At 34.7% G+C, this 18701-nt stretch overlaps 1 protein-coding gene across 1 annotated transcript in view; it reads right to left on the bottom strand.

The window, feature by feature from the left end:
• Positions 1-7958: 7958 nt before the first annotated feature.
• The window catches only part of pof1b (POF1B actin binding protein), a 73903-nt gene continuing 63160 nt past the window's right edge, over positions 7959-18701 (bottom strand). The window contains exons 13-16 of the mRNA XM_052021348.1: positions 15436-15564; positions 13067-13134; positions 9487-9602; positions 7959-9253 (exon numbers count right to left, since the gene is read on the bottom strand). Of these exons, the coding sequence (XP_051877308.1) occupies positions 9500-9602; positions 13067-13134; positions 15436-15564 (300 nt within the window). The 3' untranslated portion in view covers positions 7959-9253; positions 9487-9499. The remainder of the gene's footprint in view (positions 9254-9486; positions 9603-13066; positions 13135-15435; positions 15565-18701) is intronic.

Raw genomic sequence — 18701 nt, 5'->3', positions numbered from 1 at the left:
ACCTGAAAACTCAGTGAACAGTTCCATAGCATATTTCTCATGCAGTCAGCTCTAATCTTATGACACTTTTTGAACAAAAGAATTCTCATTTAAAACATCCCATTCATTCCTTGACAATCCAGATATCCTTTTTGTAGTTAAAGATAACTTGGCGGTTTGAGGCTAACATATTTTGTACATCTAGTTGCTCATGTGACACATACAAGTAGACTTCTGCATTTTGCATTTACTAGTTGTGAGCTTTGCAACAAAGCTTTATAATCTAAATATTGACACTCACGGCCACAAGAGAAATGCGACTAAATATTTAAATCAAAACAGTTGTATCTTTGTGCAGTGATCCATGGGGAATCATGATGGTTAGACATTAATAATTTACACTGGATATGTTGCTAGGTGATTGTAACATTAGACTTAGTATTCAGGATCATGATAAGTGCAATGTGAAAAACAAACTGGGCGGAGGCCTTAAGACTGACAAGAAGTCTATTAGAGTAAGTAAAACCAGTAGAACAGGTTATTAGAATTTTCAGTTTTTAAAGCATTCTATGAAGGGTGGAGTGAATTACATATTTGACATGAGAGATACTTTTCTTTAAAATATTTAAGCAAGTTAATTTAGCTAAACATGTCTCCCATGAGGTAATTCAACAAGATCATGCTGAATAGAAGAGATAATATAATTTTACTTGTAGCACACTTACAACATAATTGTAGAATACAATTACAGTAGAGCAAGGGTAAGCTGATGTCCATTGTGTGTGGAAAAGGTATATGCATAAACTTGCAAATGTAATAGACTTAAAAAAAAACTGTATCCATTGTGACTGAACCACTGACTGCAATCATTAATGTTAGACAATATCTTTCAGCTTTATGAATGAACTCCATGCAATGTCAGAATTGTTACTTTTTAAAAATGTTTTAATTTGAGGTAGTTTTGATTGACAGTTTGTTTTTGTTTAGTTTTTATGTTGGAAAATTCCCCTGTGAACTTTCCCACACCAATAGTTTTGCAATTGTTTGCAAATATATTTATCACTGGGTTCATTGCTTCGGGCAAATGTAAACACAGCCCATTCACATTGCTCCCTTTCCCAAACAGTTTCTTATTACGATAGTTTCCCTCTTACAGTTCTTCAGTGAAAACCATCTAGCCTGTAGCAGTAGCAAACCATGCAACGGCAATAACCAGTCAAATAGCCAATGAGTATGACTCTGTGATCCACCAAGAATGTGTCTATATGAATTAGAAAGAGGCAGGTGTAGTTCCCTTGGCCCATGGAGCCTGCTCTGATATTAAGTAAGATCCTGGCTGTAACCTCAACTTCACTTTCCTGTCTATCCCTCTTAATCTTTTACTCCCATGCTCATCAAAAATTTTATCTACCTCTACCTTAAAAATGTTCAAAGACGGAGTCTCTGCTGGCCGTTAATGGAGTAACAGCTATTTGCTGCTGCTCTCACTATATTTAACTTCTTCAACCTGGTTTGAAATCTTTCTCTTTCATCCTCAGTAGCAAATTTAAACGCAATTTTATCCTATTATGAATACAAGGGGTGCTAAGGCTATGAAAACCACTAAGGAAGATGTTGAGGAACTCTGGAAGCTATTTTCGAGCAGCTTCAACAGCTCAATTCTAAGTTCGACTCTATTCAAAAAATCCTGGAAGATCATGAAGGATGAATTAAAGTGAATGAAGCCTCTCTTTCGGTTTTGGATAGGAAAATTGATGACTTACAGAACCTTTGTAAAAAGCAAACCAAAGATAATGAAAAATTAAAGCAGAAGATTACTGACTTAGAAAACAGGAGCAGAAGATGCAATCTCTGAATTCTGGGTTTAACAGAAAAGTCTGAAGGTAATCAACCTACGGAATTCTTTGCAAAGTTTTTGACTCAATTATTCCCTGGTATTCTAAAATCTTTGCCTAAGATTGATCGAGCACACAGATCACCCTCTTTTAAACTCCCTACGCAAGTCAAACCCAGATCAATCATCATCTCTCTCCATGACTTCCAAACTAAGGAGCTTCTAATTTGTGAAGCATGTTGAAGAGGATTGATTGACTATCAAGACCGTCAGATCAGAATTGTTGAAGATTACTCACCCGAGGTTATGAAGGAACAGGTTAAATTTAAAAAGGTTATGTCAGATCTGTACCAGAAAGGTTACAAACCGTTTCTTCATTACCCTGCAAGACTCAGAATTATACTGAAAAATGGTTCACAGAAATGGTTTTGGTCACCCGGAGAAGCCCAGCTTTTTCTGGAAACTCCCACTGAATGATTTCATACTCTGACATTTTCTATTTTTTACTTTTTTTGGTAACCACTTACTAATACTTTGAATGCTTAAGTTTTATGATTTTTTAAAATCTTATTTTGAATTGTTTTTTCAAATACATTTTGAAATAAGGACACTTGTTTTTTACATTCGTAACTTTTTTTATGACTGGGTTGCAATTTTACTAACCTTTAAAGTTACTGAGCAGAGATATTTTGGGTTAATCTGTCTTTAGGTAGGTGCCAGCTGTCTCCTTGCTGGCTTGTTCTCTTTGGGTGGTGGGAGGAGGGTGAGTTTCTTTCTGGGATGCTGTTTTGGGCTGTCAGCCAAGGTTGTTGCTTAGTTACCTTATCTGGAACTCCATTGGAGTTCATTGTGTTTGTGCATTCCAGTATGGTTTGCTCATTATTCTCTTTTTACCTACATTTAAACAATATTATAATGGATCGAGTTATTAATTTACTTAGTTTCAATGTGAAAGGCTTAAATCACCCTGTGAAGCAAAATAAGATTTTTGCCGATATTAAAAAAAAATCAAAGCCTCTATTATCTTACAAGAAACTCATATTCGTAACTGTGATATTTCACGTTTTTTTAATCGATGGAATGGACTCCAATTTCATTCTTTTCAAGCTAAATCTAGGGGTGGGTTCAATTTTTATAGATAAGACAGTTTCATTTGATCAATATTAGGTAATAACTGATACTAATGGTCATTTTGTTATAGTATCAGGGAAAATAAATAATAGACCAATGGTGTTGGCTAATATTTATGCTCCAAATATGGATGACCCAGGATTTTTTGAATGATTTTTTTTCACTTCTACCAGATTTGAATCTTTACTCTTTGGTGTTAGGAGGAGATTTTAATTGCTAGTTAGATCCAAAACTAGATAGGTCATCTACTAAATTAGCTGCTCCTAATAAATCAGCTTTATTTCTTCAATCGTTTTTAATGAAAACTGGTTTCATTGACGCCTGGCGCTTTTTACATCCAGAAGATAAGGAATATTCTTTTTTCTCTCATGTTCACCATACATATTCCAGGATTGACTTTTTTATTGATAATCATATGATTCCATCAGTTCGATCCTGTGACTATAAAGAGATTGCTGTTTCAGATCATGCTCCCTGTTTCTATCTTTAAATCTCCCTGGCTTCCCTCAGACAAACAGATTTTGGCATTTTAACCTAACTTTTCCATCTGAAAAAGACTTTTTAAAATTTACGGAGAAGCAGATTACTCTTTTCTTTAAAGAGAATATGTCGAAAGAGATTTTTAGTCTTATCGTACGGGACTCTTTTTAAAGCCTTTATTAGAGGACAAGTTACTTCTTTTACAGTAAACATTAGGAAAAAAACTAACAGAGAGAAAGACTATCTAGTTAATCAGCTAGATTAGCTAGATGTTATCTAGTTTGGATCCAGATCCAGCTTTACATAAAAGGCGAGTTGAAATTAAAACTAAATATAATCTTTTAACATATCCAATTAAAAGTCAACTTTTAAAAGATAAAAGTCAATTTTATATTCGTAGAGATAAAACAGGTAAATTACTGGCTAACCAGTTAAAAATCTTCAGAGCTAGATGGCAAATTAAAGAAATTTGTAAAGCCAATGGTGAGAGGACAATTGATCTTTTAGAAATAAATGATACTTTTAGAGAATTTTATTTTAAACTTTATAGTTCTAATTTTCCTAAAGATGATTAATGAATAATTTCTTTGACCAATTAAACATTCCAATACTTTCTACTGATAACTGAAAACAGTTGGATCAATCTATTACATATGAGGAAATCGCCGAGGTTGTACGATCTTTACATTCTGGAAAGACTCCGGGTCCTGATGGATTTCCTGGAGAATTTTATAAGGCTTTTTCCTTTTTGTTCATACCTCATTTATGTGCTGTTTTTTCGGATTCTTTTAAATTGGGTAGATTACCACAATCTGTTTATGAAGCCTCTATTTCACTCATTCTTAAGAAAAATAAGAACCCAACGGAATGTGCTTCGTACAGACCAATTTTGTTACTTAATGTGGATGTTAAAATTTTATCTAAAGTTCTGGCTCGTAGATTGGAAAACATTTTACTTTCAATTATATCCAATGATCAGACTGGTTTTATTAAAAAACTATATTTTCATTTTAATATTCATCGTTTATTGAATATTATCTATTCTCCCTCTAAGGAAATATCAGAATGTGTGATATCTCTAGATGCTGAGAAGGCCTTTGATCGGATTGAATGGAATTACTTATTTAAAACTTTATAGAGAAATTTAACTTTGGGCCTGATTTTATTCCAGTGGATTAAATTACTTTATTTATCCCCTTCTGCTCGAGTTCTTACTAACTTTCAAAAGTCTAAGTATTTTAGACTTCAAAGTGGAACCAGACAGGGATGTCCTTTGAGCCCTTTGCTCTTTGATTTGGCCTTAGAACCTTCGGCTATTTCTCTCCGAGAATCTAGAGATATCATTGGTATCTCCAGAAGTATTAACCATAAAGTTTCATTATATGCTGATGATTTGTTACTTTTTATATCTAATGTTGAAGCCTCGTTACCTCCTACGCTTTCTTTACTTTCTTGTTTTAGTCAGTTTTCAGGATACAAATTGAACTTACACGAGCGAACTTTTTCCCTTGAATAACCTGGTACCACTTGATATTAACATTCCTTTTAAAATTGTGAGAAATCATTTTACCTATCTGGGGGTATCAATTACTAAAAGCTATAAACATTTATTTCAAGAAAATTTTCTCACTTTATTATGTGAAAAGGGTTTTATCAAGTTGGTCACCCCTCTCTATATCATTGACTGGTCGAATTAATTCTATTAAAATGAATATTTTACCTAAATTCATATATCTATTTCAGGCTTTACCTGTTTTTATTCCTAAGTCTTTCTTTGACTCTCTTGATTCAATTATATCTTCTTACATATGGAATAACAAACATCCTAGACTAAATAAAGTTCACCTTCAGAAAGTTACAAAGAACGGAGGTTTAGCCTTACCTAATTTCAGGTTTTATTACTGGGCAGTCAATATACAAAATCTTACGTTTTGGTTACATTACATTAATCAAAAGGCTTGTCCAGTATGGGTTTCTTCGGAAGCTAACTCTATTAAAAAATTATTTCTCTGCTTGGTTCTTTGCTTCCTTTATCATTAAATAAACTAAAAGATAAGTTAGCAGTTAAACACGCTTTGAGGATTCTGTTACAATTTAGAAAATATTTTGGTTTATTGAGTTTTTCTTTGTCTAGTCCCATTTTTTCTAATTGTTTTTTAAACCTTCTATGACTGATGTAGTTTTTAAAGAGTGGGACAAATCGGGTATTACTTGTTTTCAGGATCTGTTTGTTGGAGGAAACCTTTCTTCGTTTGAACAATTGTCTATCAAGTATAACTTACCAAAAACTCATTTTTTCCAATATTTACAAATTAGAGACTTTCTTCGATCTCAACTACATTCTTTTCCTATGATAAAAAGTTATTAGATGTAATTTTTAATTGAAACCTTTTCACGATGGCTCAATATCTAATATTTATGATAGGTTTATTAGGAATGAGTAAGGTTCCACCAGATAAAATTAAAAATGCTTGGGAACAAGATTTGCAGATGTCAATTTCTGAGGAAACTTAGAATGAAATTTTTAAATTGGTTAATACTTCGTCATTATGCGCCCGTCATTCTCTCCTTCAATTTAAAGTGGTCCATAGAGTTCACTTGTCTAAAGTCAAACTATCCCGTTTTTATTCCGATATATCTCCTTACTGTGACAAATGCAATAACAGAGAGGCTTCTTTAATTCACATGTTCTGGACATGTTAAAAAATGTTGGACAGAGGTGTCTCAAACTTTTTCTGTGCTTTTTAAAATAAATTTTAATCTTAATCCTTTGATTGCATTATTTGGGATTGTAGGAGAAAAGATATAACTTTGAAGGCTTCTGTTCTACACATTCTGGCTTTTATTTCTCTTATAGCCAGGAGGGCTGTATTGCTTAATTGGAAGAAGTTACTCCGCCTACTCATGTTCAATGGTTACGGGATGTTATGTCATACCTGAATCTAGAGAAGATCCGTTGTTCAATTCTTGAATCTAACTTAGACTTTCAAACCCTGTGGGGACCTTTTTTGAATTATTTTCAAAACCTTTGATTTGGTGACTAAGATGCAGACATTGGCTGACATTGTTACATTTCAAGAGTTTTTCCTTGTCTTTTTTTTGATCAAACAGCTTCGGTTTTTGGTAGTGGGTGCAGATTTTTTTATATAATAAAATCCAATTTCTTTATTAACTATCACGTGATTATTAATTTAGAGTATTGTGATCCTAATTATGATTTAACACAATGTATTTAGTAGTATTTTTATCCTTTTTTTGATGCATGTAGTTTTTTGTGGATATAATAAAAATATTGTAAAAGAAAAATGTTCAAAGATCACTGGGCAGCTAGGAGGATCACAGGATATAGTTATTAATTTAAGAGTGGCATGAGGAGGAATTGTTAGTCTTTCTGTGTCAGATTGCTGTGAATATTGAGTCATTAGTTTTGGACTCGCGAGGAATTTTGGGGGGGGGTTAGTGTAGCAAAAGTAGTTGCTTATTCATGTAGGAATGGTTTTGAGAATAGTAGTAACAGATTGACTGTTTTCATCTGTATTTAATGATGTGTAAATAACAATTCAGTTTACAGGCTCTGTCCACCTACAAGTTGGCTCTCTGATGTCAACAAACAATGCAAGCAGTGATGGGCAAACATCCTTTAGACTTTGCAAGCATCTGCATAGCTCGTTTTGTTTGATTGCTCTGCTTAAAGTGGGACCTGGTTCTCTTGTCCTATAATACAAACTTGGCTTGCCCTATGTTTACTTAATATGCACATTACATGTTTAGCTGAGCCACTGGGTACAGTAAATTCCTGTTTAACCAGTATTTATGTATCTGGAATTCTTATGCAACTGGCAAAAATTTCTAAGAATATTAAGCAATTTTGTTGTCTACATCAGATTGTTTTGTCTTTGTGAAGGCACAAGAGATGCTGGAATCTGGAGCAATACGCACAAAATGCTGGAGGAACTCAGCAGGTCAGGTAGCATCTATGGAGGGAAATAAACAGTCCTGATGAAGCGTCTCAACCTGAAACGTCGACTGTTTATTTTCCTCCATAGATGCTGTCTGACCTGCTGAGTTCCTCCAGCATTTGTTTTTTATGAATAAATGTTCAAACAGTGAATTTTATTTTGAGTATAATGCAAGTGTGTGTAAAGGTATCTTTAATTTATTTACATTTATACATAAATGCAGAGCAATTGTAGGCTGATGTAGCAGCAATGTCCTCTTTGAAAATGTGATGGTGGATACAGTCATTTATTTTTGATGAATTTTATATTAACCTTAAAATATAGAATTGCAGTGTGAATCATTGTTATTTGCAATTTTATGTATAGAATACTAGTATGATGTACAGTAGTTTTTTGAGCAATTTTCACCCCTCATTTCCCCCTGGATACAGAGAGTTCAATATATACCATATTTAGCAATGTCTAATCTTTCTGCCTTTGTGCCACAAGTAATAAAGTAAGCCTAGTGTTTGCATTAGGATCTAAAACTAAAAAGACAAACTACAGAACAAGTAATGTTGCTGGACAAAAGGCAATTTTTATCTAACGTTTTTATTTTTTAATTCCATGGATACATATAAATTCATCCTGTGCCCTTGGCTGCCATCTCAAATCATATGATAGCCTTAAAAGCATCCAAACGATACAAAAATTTATCTACTTGTATTAACTTAAAACAAAGCAATTTCTAACATCCCAGAATGTATAATGAATAGAATGCAGTGTTAGATTCTTCAATTGGCTAATAGACCTGTGCAGTATATTGTTTAGGGTAACACAGTTAACAATCTCCCAACATTCAAGTGGAAAGTTGAGATGTATATTATTTGATCACCAATACTAACAAAAAAAACATTTAGCTCTAAAATTTCAGAGTTGCTTATTGCACAAAAAAGAGCACACTAGGACTATTTCCTTTAGTCAAAGGATAAAGTCTAAAATGAACATTGTATATTTAATGATCAGTTTCATCCTCAGAGCCACTAACATTTGAATCAGAGGTGTTTCACTTACAAATATTATGGTTTGTGTGGAACAAAATGATGAGTGGATCTTGGTAAAATTAGAATAGTTAAAATCATTCTAGGTACTGTAAATTAAAATGTCTTAATTGGCATACATTATTTTAAATATAAATAGAATTTAATCTTCTGAATAAGTTTACTCTAAGTCACCAAGAAGTTCTATACATCTTAAATCTATTTGCAATGCTGATGAATTAGTCATCACAATCAAATGACAAAATGGCTTCAGAACAAAAGGTCATCCACTTTTATAAAAGCATCCAATTAGTCATTGGCATACATGTACTTAAGTATATTTACAAGTAAATGAGAACAATCACAAATAAAAGGCAGTGCTCTTTGTGTATTGCTACTTCTAAATCAGTGTTGTCCAAGTGAAACTGGCACATTAAGTGTAATAGAAAATGCCTTTCATACAATATACAGGATTAATCAGGACCTATCACCATTCAACATGCAGAGAAAAAGCACTGGCTTGTCAAATGGACACTCTTAGCTTGCACTTAATTTCTTTCTCAGTTTCCATACTTGATTCTTCAAACCATCCACCTTTTTTGTTAAATTTAATTTCTTTCTAAGGTAAAATAGCAAAACCTTACACCTATAGTCTTCAACAATACATTAAACAATAATAAACAGTAGTTTAAAATGAACTGATACAGACCCCCTGCAAAATGCCACTTTTTTTGGCTAATCAAGGCTAAGAAAGGACACCATAAAATGAAGAAAATGTTGAGTAACTTCTGTTGCAAAAATATTTAGTACTTCCTGCTGTATTCAATTTGTCTTCAGTATGCTGAGAATTCCTAATGGAAAAATAAAAAGAATGGATTTTATAAAATATTATTCCAGAGTTCAGTCTTAACCTACTGTGAAAATACAAGGCAACAGCACCTTCAATGTTAATAGATTTAAACTCTTCTGTAATAATCTCATTTTGCCTGTTAAAAGCTTTCTAAGAACAAGTACATGGTTCATCAGCATCCTGCTGGTTATCCAATAGATGAAAGAGTTTAACTTAAAATTATATTAAATGTACCTGTGTTTTTTGTTTAAATTCTTCCATTCTTTTCAATGAAAATGGTCTTTAATTCTTTACTTGGTGAAGTAAGTTTTCTATCTTTCAAAAGGCCCAGAATTGGATAGTCAAGGTATCTACAGTGTAAAAAAAAAGGTAAAATTATCCTTCAGGAGCCAAGGACTAGAATTCACATCTCACGTGAAACAAAGACAGATAAATTGGAAAAACAAGTAAACATTAACATGTAGTTATGGCTCTTATTTCACACAAACCTTGATAGATTAATTGAGAACATTTTTAAGAAATTATTCTGGTTAATTATTTTTCCACCTGAAAAGTGGCAGTGAAGCCATCAAACCTTTCACAGCAAATTAAGACAAGACCATAATGTTCTCCAAGCCTCAATCATAACACTGTTGAACACAATGAGTCAACAACTATAGATTATACAGAAAATAGAGGCTGCAGACATGTTTATTCATAATCTGTTCTGTGCCTAAGATGGCGCTGGCTCCTTCTCCATCGAAGGGAAGAGAAAGCCCGCGCACGGGAAGAGTAAGGTAACTCGTGGGTGACTGAGCATGGTGACCTAAGTGTGACCCCGTGCCTGGTACCTATGTCTATACTGCAGAAATGACTGAAGCATGTTGTGATTAGATTAGAAGGGCTGTAGTGAGGTACAAGCATGTTGTGATTAGATTAGAAAGCACTTGTGAAGACAACTTTGGCAGAATGCAGTGAAACGAGGGGGTCTGTAACTAGATATCACTGCTGCTGAAACTGACATGATTGATTATGCCAAATGGACTAGGAAGAGGCAATAAAAAGAGCTGTAAGCTTTTGTTCAGGTTCATTCAGTGACTAGTTCTCTGAGTGTCACAGCTTTTGTTTGCAAATAAAGGTTTAACTTCTTGAAGAATCTTCTGCGTCTCCTGGTCAATCTCGAATCGCGGTTTAATGCACGACAACTCCCCTGCTTTTGCTCATAAATTTAATTATAACACTAAATGTGCATGCTATTTTGCAGAACTGTCAAACAATTTTAAAGAAAATCAAATAAATTGCAGCTATAATCATATTGCTCAACAATAACAGAATACCAATATATTTATTGGATCAAGATAGAATGGTCTGCTTTGATTTTTTATGTTTCAAAGCATTGACTTTATCTCCAGAGAAGCAATTTAAAGTTTTCATCATGTTCAAATTCCACTAAGAGCTTTCCCTTTCCTTTGTAACCTCCTCTAGTCTTATGATCCTTGAATCTCTTCACTCCTCCAATTGCAGCATCTTGAGCATTTGAAATTTCCCTCATCCTACCATTGGTGAGATGTGAACCATTATCAAATAGTTTAGTTACACAATTAAAAACAGAACAGAAAGAGTAGGCAGGTTGACTGCTCACGTCTACTCTTCCCTCAGCAACACTTTCCTGCACAAACCCATATTCTTTGAATATCAAAAAATCTATCAACCTTTGTTTTGAAGATACTCTTTGACTGAGCCTCCGAAACCCTCTTGGGTGAAGAATTTAATGATTTACAACATACTGGGCAAAGAAATTTCATCACAGCTAAATCTTGAATGCCTGACCTTGTTTTAAGACTGTGATCCCTGGTTCCAGGCACCCCAGCTGCAGGAAACATCATTTTCACATCTAACCTATCAAGCTCCATAAGAATTTAGTATTTTTCAATGAGCTCACCTCTATTCTTCAACTCAAGAGTATAGGTTCAGTTCACTTAACCTCTCTTCATACAACAGACTTGCCATCTCAGTAATGAATCTGGTGAACCTTCACTGCATTTCCTCTCCACAAGTCTGTCTCCTTGGGTAGGAACAGCAGATCTATACACAAGATTCCAGGTGCAGTCTCAACCAGGACCCAATATAATTAGAACAAAACTACTCTTTTACTCAAATTCTCTTCCAATGAAGTCTAAAATACCATTTGTCTTCCTAATTGGTTGCTGTAACTGTATGTTAACTTTTAGGAATTTGTGTTCAAGAACACCCTGATCCTCTGAACACCAACACCTTTCAATTTCTCACTATTTAAAAAAATGACTGTTTTCTATTTTCCTATCAAAGTGAATAACTTAATTTTTTCAATCATTATATTCCATTTACAATGTCTTTGCCCATTCACTTAGCCTGTCTACATCCTCCCACAGTATCTCTACAACCTCCTCAGAGCCCATAGCTTCTTATCAGCAAACCAGGATATATTACATTTGGTTCCCTCATTCAAATCATAATGACCTAACAGCTGAGTTCCAGCACCAATCTCTACTGTACCTCAAAAGTCATGGCCTCCCAATCTGAAAATGATCTACTTATTCCTACTATTTTCTGTCCATTAACCAATTTCCAATCCATGCTCCCAAAATCGTGCACTCTAAGTTTGTTTAATGAGCACTGTGTGGCACCTTATCCAAGGCCTTCTGGAAATCCAAAACACTGCATCCACTTGTTTCCCTTATCTATGTATTCTGCTAGTTTAAAAACTCAAAAAACTTTTAATAGAGTTGTTAAACATGATTTCTCTTTCATAAGTCTATCTTGACCATGCTCAATCCAGTTGTTTTTAATATGCCTTCTTACCACTTCCCAAATAGCATTTTCCCTTTTACCAACTTCAGGCAATCTAGTCTACAAGTTCTCTATTTTCTCTCTCTCTCTTTTCTTAAATAATAGTATCACATTTACTGCCTTCCTATCTGTGGGCACCATTCTATATGGAGTTGACCTGGGGCCTAACAGCATGACAGGAATTGTCCTGAAGGCCCAACAGCAGGTGGTGGGGAAGTTATCCGAAGTGCCAAAGCCCATGCCGTGTAGCCTGGAGAAGATATTACCATTACTGCACACAGTTGTTTAGTTTTTTTTGCCTGTGATCACAAATTAAGGCATTCATTTGTGATCACAGTTATCCTCTACATTAATAACAATCAATTGACTGCCCTACTATTTAGCTGAATCTAATGCCTTTTGGGACTCAATCATTCAAAAATCATAATGGCTCTGAGCCACTCCATATGAACTTCAGATCTCGTGCAACAACCAAAACTGCATTATTGAGGCTGCTACTGATATTGGCTGCAAACCCACTTACTCTACAACTGAACAACTGTAACAATTATTTCTGCCATTATTACTTGCCCTTTAATTGTCTGCTTGTAATTTTTTGTTCCTCTATTTTACTGAAGTGAATGACCAAAAATATAACCATTGAAATACTGTCATGCTTACCATCTTGCTGCAGTGCAAAAATGCCATTACTTCTGCCACAGTTATCAGACACTGCATCAACTGTTCTATAAAGATATAACCAATCCCTGTGGGTCCCTATACATCAACAATACAGCCTTGTCAGTGAAATATTCTATTCATGCTTCATTTGATAGCTTGTGACAATAAGACATCTTGCAGTGATTTTACCAAGGTCACAATTTTGTCGGCCACAACTAGTATCAAATTGGTTGGTACACTTCATCAGTTTTGGAAAAAATACTGTTAACTTTTTAAAAGGAATTGCTAGCAGGCTAGTAGTAATCCAATAATCTTACACTTTTTAACAAATGTTAACATAGATTACCGCTTTGTGATGATTGTGTGCGTCACATTATTTGACCCAAGTGATGAAGATCTCAGTCTCATGATTTCCTAAAAAGGAGATTAAAAATTATCAAAAATTCATTTTTGGAATTTCAACCATAACAGTGCTCCAGTATGAACAATCAAGGTATCATTCAATGCTCAGCAAGGCATATTCTCCTTAAATTGAGAACTGTTATCACAGAGAATCTTTTCATGAACTTCCTTCTTTAGGAACCCCATTCTGAATGTTTATTTTATTTTAGATATGGTATGGCAATTGTTTTCTGTCCAAATAATAATCTGATCCTCTCATGGTTTTGGTTAAGTAATGTTGTCCATGCTAGCCTGCAGAAGGATTGGGATAACATCCTCATACATGTCATGGAATGACCTTATTGCTGTATTCCACTTACTACTTGTAAAATGCCTCACACCCCAAGCTTCCTGGACTTAATTTTTATTGTTTTTACTCAAATCTTTTTTAAAAAAAACACATTTGCACTCTTTTTCTTTTCCATTCTTGGTGAAGCTGACAAATGCATTATCAATTATAAAAGGCCTAACTGCACTTGTTGATAAACTAGATTACACTCAGCATTTGTGGCTGAATGCTGCCTGAAATTACACCCATAGGCCACAGGATAGCATTCGTTAATAAATTAGAAGTCACACAGCACTAAAGCAGCTTCCTAGTACAGGGTGTAGTCAGGTTTAATTCTATTACATCTATGTTTGTGAGTCCCTACATTTACTGGTGTACTTATTTACTTATATTCAGCTCCCAGAAAATAGAGGTTAAATGTCTTCATATATCTGCAAATTATCAACTCTTCTTACCTTCAGTTTATATGCTACAAAAGCTGCCTGCTTACTGAAATCATTTATCAATGACAGCAGAATTTCTTTTCATCCAATGAAGGCAGGACACCACACCAAACAGCCTCACCAATTAAGTTGCACCACTTTGTAACAAACATTTTCTTTGATCCTGGTAGAAACTAGATCATCATCAAGCCTGGAGCTCAAATAGGAGTAATATTTCCCAAGTGAGGCTGTAATAGGCAGAATTATAATTCTAATCTGTTATAGTCCTGGAGGTACCATCAATTTGCAGCTTATCAATAAATGTGATTAATATCTAATTACAAATCAAGACTTGTCTGTAAGATTATCAAATATTGACATTACACAACTGCTGCCTTGAATTCCCAGAATGTAGGGTGCAGCATTACTGATGCCATTGCCTTAGTTTACTTCGTCAAAACTTGATAGCTGCAATGATTTATTGACCAAATGATTTATTAAGGACCAAATGAAATGTGCAGAGCTACCCAGGTAGAAAGTGGTTTGCATTTATCATCACAGTAGTTCCATACATTTCCCTATATCCAATGGGAGAGGTGGCATGGTGTTTGGGTGGAGATGGGGTGTAGTGCACAACCTCCCAGCTCAGGGTCATTAGAAACTGTTGAAAGATCCCTAGAATAGAACAGGAACTTACAAGATTGGAGGGGAAAGAATTCAGATGACTTTCAATGTACAATATAAAGATGTAGAATTCCACTGGAATACCCCTAATCTGTTACCATAGTTTCAGAGAAAATCCCAGACAAAACAGTGTTAACAGATGCTTACATCCTCACTGCTGAATTTCTCCAGGTGCTGCTGCTAAAACCATGAGATGGAGATCAGGAAAACTCAGCAAAAGTCCCACATCACCCAAAAAAAAAGAACTTTGAAAGACAGCAAAAAAACAAAACTGAACGGGTTGAAATGAGGTAAGATGCTACATTTATGTTTGCCCCTGGATTGGATCTGCTGTAGTCTATTTGAGGTACAAGCACAGTATGACGTAACAGAATATTGCAGCTGCTGGAAATCTGGAACGTAGAACAGAAAAAACTGGAAGTAATGAATCAGGCAGCATCTGTGGAGTGAGAAACAGAATTAATGTTTCAGTTTGATGATTTTTGAAAAATCACAAACCTGCAGTTCCAGTTTATTGGTTCTTCAGGGTAAGAGCTGTGACCTGAGTTTGAATTTATAGTTTATCAAGGCTAAAGATATTAGCAAAGCTCGGACTGATGGTAGCAGAATGAATTCAAGCACTTACAATGATACCACACTCTGTTGCCAAGCAATCAATGTTTGCTTGGTGGCTCCAAATGTTGACTTTAGACTCTACATGTAGGGAAAATACTGTATGCAGTCAAAACCCATGCTGGCACTGAATATCTTAGAACACAGTAGCACTAAACTAATCCAAAACCACAATACTGAGCATTGTTCCACATCTGACTCTATTGATTCATTCTGATGCTTATATGACAGTGTTAATGAAATGAGAGACAAACCATGTGATCTTACCTCATTCTTCTTTTGGATAATGGAATCCTTCTCACTCAGGCTATTACTGTATTGCATTAATTTCATTTGCAAGCTGCTGGTATTGTCTTGTCCTGATGACATCTCCCGTTTCATATTGCTGATTTGTGACTTAAAGAGACCAAGAAGTTGTGTGTAAATAAATAAGGCATATCCACAGCTCATATGAACAATGAACCCCCTCCCTAAAAGAAACATTACAGAGATCCATGATAACACTAGCTTTTACACTTTTTTTAAAAAATGGCCAAACTGTTACTGTTCTTGAAAGACCAAATAATTAGACTTCTTCAAAAATTTCTGTTCATAGTTTTGTCCAAATTAATCTAATTTTACAGAAAAACATTGGAAAGGTTGACTGGACAATATGAATCAACAATCTGCATTTAAATGGCACCTTTTAACAGAGGTCTAATTTAAAAAACTGATTAGAGGACTCAAGAAGAAAGCCAAAATAGGCAAGTGCCAAAGTTTGATCAGAGATACATGAATAAAAGGACAGGAACAGAGAAAGAGAGAATGATGTAAATTCTAGAGGTTTAGGTGAAGGTTGGGAGGAAATGATCAGCTCACCTGAGGTGGGATTGGGTGAGCACTTATCAAAGGTTGAAGAAATGGGAAGGGGTGAAGCCATTAGAGATTTATATACAAGTATGCAACATTTTAATTTGAGGCACTTGGGATCAGCAGATTAAAGGAGGAAGGCATTGATGCTGATAGTCTTGAAAGGAAAGGTAGTCATGCAGGAGAAGGAATCTTAACAACATCTGATAGCAAGGCAGCTAAAAACTGATGCTAGGTGGTCAGCACTTTTGATGGAGTGGTTTCCTTGAAGTATAAATTTGTATTGAATATGTATTCTAAGATGTGAACACATTTATAAAGATCAGAGCAAGCAGGGCTAGGAATAAATCTACTTTGGGAGAGATATTCAGGCGGGAACATATTTTATAACCAAAGGATTTCGTCTGGGTGTCGGGCTAGTAAATAAATACTTACCCAATAAGTCTGACTAAGGAAATACAATAATTTTGATTTTGAAATAAGAAATTAACAACAAATGTTGCATAACAAATACTCAGGCAATATTAAAGGAAGAAATCAAAAAAAGTTGGCTCAAAAGTACCACCACAGAATCAGAGGATTACAAAATAATTTACATTGAATCTAACAAATGTAGCAGATAAACTAGTTTATTTTCAGTATGTACGAGGGAGGGCAAGACAAATGAAGGGGTGAAAGACATTAAAACCAACATGTACTTTGCCATGATAAAAGCGTTCATGTCAAACTATTTCACAGACTTCATATACATAAATATGTATAAAAGTAATAAAGCTTTTGTACCCAAGCGTGTTATAACTTACAAATGTTGTCCATTTTGAAAAAGCATATTTATTGATCTATCATTTTTGTTTACTCCGAAATGGATAATCTCATAATTCATTAACTTGATCTGTCTATGGATCTTTGTAATTGTATGATACAACCAGGCTGGTTAGTATACAACCCATCTTGTGTCATTGTAAATCTGGATTTTTGGCTCTCAAATGTGTTAATTGTCTAGTCACTTCTTTCTAACTCAAGTACTTGCCTATTTTCTCTGCTGGGTTTTATGGCCTAATTTCCCTGCTAAACAGATCAAGAATTCAACTTCACCTTGGCTTGTGAATTAGAGTGGAATTGTTGACCTTTCCAAAATCTTAAAAATCGCTGATTATCCTCCTTCCTAATATGAGTATCCTGAGCAAAAAATAATCTGAGCATTCAATCTATAGAAAACTTTAAAAATCTTCTTCCGTTTAATCGGATGGTTTAAACCATTCGTATTCCATGAAACAAAGTTAATAATATTATCCACTTAAATTAAATAAAGCATATGGTATATAAAGGGTTAACCTTGCTGCACAGGAGACTCATTAATCAGGAAGAGGGAGAAAAGTTCAAAGGGGAGCCGGATGTTACGACAATTCAGACATATTTATAGTTTTAGATCAGCCCAGAAAGAAAAAACTAAACTAAGAATAGCCCCATCCCCACCCACAAAAGCCCAAAAACTGGCCAATAGACAGCCAGAAAGCTCCCTTAACCCCATCTCTCTTGATGGCAAATCTCCAAATTAAAAGGAATGCGAAACACCACCATTAGCCAAAACATTGAGATAGAAGTGCCATAAACATTCCAGACATATAAACATAATTCTAATTCACAAGCCAAGGTGAAAGGAGTTTCTATTTTTATAGTCTCCTCGATTTCATTTGTTCACTACAAAACAACTTCAGACCCGAAAGGTACATTTTTACTAATTACTGGTTTACTTCATTAAAAAATAGTTATGGTTAATGTTCATGCACCTAATGCCGATTACCCCAAGTTCTTTAAACATTTATTTGCATCCCTTCCTAACGTAAAGGAATATACGTTGATTATGGGTGGAGATTTCAACTGTTGTTTGAACCCTTCAATGGATAGGTCTGCGTCGCTATTTTTATCAATTCCTTTTTAGTTGATTCCGGAATTTTAGAAGTTTGGAGGTTTTTACACCCTAACGATAGAGTTTTCATTCTTTTCTCATGTTTACCACAATTACTCTAGAATTGATTATTTCTTTATCGATTCTTGATTAGCTCCACCTGTTATTGATTGTAGGTATGATGCAATCGCCATTTCCAATCATGCGCCCTTGAAACTATCAACCAAATTAGCTGACGTAATTTTTGGTGCCAGGCAATGGCGGTTCAATTCTTCTCTGCTTCAGGATTTAAACCTTGTTAATTTTATTAAAGAACAGATTGGCTTTTTCTTTTCAACTAACCCTACAGAAGAAATTTCCAATGGGATATTATGGGATACCTTTAAAGCTTATATCTGTGGTGAAATTATTTCATATTCTGCTAGATTGAAAAAATGAACTAATAATGAAATACATGTATTGGTTGATAAGAATTCAACTTCAATTTCCTGAGCTTTATTCTTAGCTAAATCTCTTGCTTGGAAATTTATTGGATTTCTTTGGAAGTCTGTATGACCTTTGCTTGTCTATGTCATTTCCTGAAAAAATTTAAACATGTTTGTTAGATGTGACATATCCTTAATACATCCATGTTGGCTCTATATACTCAGCTCAAATCTCTCACTCAATTACAGATTCTAGTACTTTTCCCCTCTAAAGGTGTTGGACTAAAAGAACTCGCAGAGTAGCAAGTTCCTGCTGGGAGAACCACATTTGGAAAGTCTTTATCTTTCAA

The sequence above is a fragment of the Pristis pectinata genome, chromosome 8 (assembly GCF_009764475.1).
Source record: "Pristis pectinata isolate sPriPec2 chromosome 8, sPriPec2.1.pri, whole genome shotgun sequence".
Classification (NCBI taxonomy): domain Eukaryota; kingdom Metazoa; phylum Chordata; class Chondrichthyes; order Rhinopristiformes; family Pristidae; genus Pristis; species Pristis pectinata.
This window is presented reverse-complemented; position numbering and strand designations above follow the sequence as displayed.